Source organism: Mesitornis unicolor, unplaced genomic scaffold (assembly GCF_000695765.1).
Source record: "Mesitornis unicolor isolate BGI_N332 unplaced genomic scaffold, ASM69576v1 scaffold13587, whole genome shotgun sequence".
Lineage (NCBI taxonomy): Eukaryota > Metazoa > Chordata > Aves > Mesitornithiformes > Mesitornithidae > Mesitornis > Mesitornis unicolor.
The window spans coordinates 296-2,190 of NW_010198458.1; the positions used below are offsets into that span (position 1 = coordinate 296).

The 1,895-nt window shown below is 52.5% G+C and overlaps 1 protein-coding gene across 2 annotated transcripts; it reads left to right on the forward strand.

Annotated features, from left to right (window-relative positions):
* The first annotated feature begins 317 nt into the window (after positions 1 to 317).
* LOC104535615 (actin, cytoplasmic type 5) lies at positions 318 to 1,481 on the forward strand. Of its 2 annotated transcripts, XM_010189161.1 has the most exons (2): positions 326 to 454; positions 581 to 1,481. In XM_010189161.1, the coding sequence occupies exons 1-2, from the start codon at positions 326 to 328 to the stop codon at positions 1,454 to 1,456; spliced, it is 1,005 nt and encodes a 334-aa protein (XP_010187463.1). In that variant the 3' UTR covers positions 1,457 to 1,481. The 2 variants fall into 2 exon arrangements, with proteins under 2 accessions (XP_010187462.1, XP_010187463.1); XM_010189160.1 differs by having other exon boundaries at positions 318 to 1,481.
* The last annotated feature ends 414 nt before the right edge of the window (positions 1,482 to 1,895 follow it).

The following is a 1,895-nucleotide window of genomic DNA, read 5'->3' on the forward strand; positions in this document are numbered from 1 at the left end:
TGGGAGGCTGTGTTGGAGGAGCCCCTCAGGTCCCTGGGGAGTGGGCACGAATGAGTTGTGTTGTTTTTTTTCTTTATCTCCTGTGTTTTGGAGGAAATAAATAGGAATTTAGGGAAACAAGCATTAGATCTCCCCGATGTTCCCTTTGTGCTCAAACTTTTGAGGCTCTTTAGTATCTCTCCCTTAGTGTTGCTGTTGAGGGTCCCTGGCTTCTCAGCAGCTTCCTGATCTATAGTGCATGGGGGCATCTGATGTTACTGCTGTGCTCCCTCTGAGGAGGGACTTATTGATGTCTTTATCTCTGCTCACCTCAGGCTTGGTCGGCATGGCAGATGAGGAGATCGCCGCCCTCGTGGTGGACAATGGCTCGGGCATGTGCAAAGCAGGGTTTGCAGGAGATGATGCCCCTCGTGCTGTGTTTCCCTCCATTGTGGGGCGGCCCCGGCATCAGGGTGTGATGGTGGGCATGGGGCAGAAGGACAGCTATGTGGGTGATGAGGCCCAGAGCAAGAGGGGCATACTCACCCTGAAATACCCCATTGAGCATGGCATCGTTACCAACTGGGATGACATGGAGAAGATCTGGCACCACACCTTCTACAACGAGCTGCGTGTTGCCCCAGAGGAGCACCCTGTCTTGCTCACTGAGGCCCCTCTGAACCCCAAGGCCAACCGGGAGAAGATGACCCAGATCATGTTTGAGACCTTCAACACCCCGGCCATGTATGTAGCCATCCAAGCTGTGCTGTCCCTCTATGCCTCTGGCCGCACCACTGGCATTGTCATGGACTCCGGGGATGGTGTCACCCACACCGTGCCCATCTATGAAGGCTACGCCCTTCCCCATGCTATCCTGCGTCTCGACTTGGCTGGCCGCGACCTGACCGACTACCTCATGAAGATCCTGACAGAGCGAGGCTACAGTTTCACCACCACGGCCGAGAGGGAGATTGTGCGGGACATCAAGGAGAAGCTCTGCTATGTTGCTCTGGACTTTGAGCAGGAGATGGCCACAGCTGCCTCGTCATCCTCCTTGGAGAAAAGCTATGAGCTGCCAGATGGGCAGGTGATCACAATTGGGAATGAGCGTTTCCGATGCCCTGAGGCCATCTTCCAGCCTTCCTTCTTGGGCATGGAATCCTGCGGCATCCACGAGACCACCTTCAACTCCATCATGAAGTGTGATGTGGACATCAGGAAGGACCTGTATGCCAACACTGTGCTGTCTGGGGGTACCACCATGTACCCTGGCATTGCTGACAGGATGCAGAAGGAAATCATGGCCCTGGCACCCAGCACCATGAAGATCAAGATCATCGCTCCCCCAGAGCGCAAATATTCTGTCTGGATCGGTGGCTCCATCCTGGCTTCGCTCTCCACCTTCCAGCAGATGTGGATCAGCAAGCAGGAGTATGATGAGTCCGGCCCTTCCATCGTGCATCGCAAGTGCTTCTAGAGGGACTGCTGGCAGTCACCTGAGGGAGGGCCACCCATGTTGGACCAGAATTGTTCTGCTGTTCCTTATTTCCTGTTTTAATTTTGTTGTGGTGTAGAGTAGTGATGTGTGCGTTGTGACGGCCCTGTTAGGCTGTAGTTCTCCTGATTTGCTGCTCCTCTTCCTTGGAGCTCTCTGGGGTTTGGGAGCAGACAGGGGGTTGTTTCACTTCTGTGTAGCACTGATGGGATGACACTAAAGGTAGACTTGTCACCTGTAGATTTGTCACCATTGACTCCTTTGTAGGACAACAAATAAACTTAGGCTTAAACTCTTCAGAGGTTATTTTGTGTTCTTTTCAGGTTGGGCTCTCAGTCTCCTGCACTATGTATTTTTTTTTTACTCAAACCTGCCTGCTTAAAGTTTAGAAAACAAAATTTGGGGTAAATGTTGTACCAAC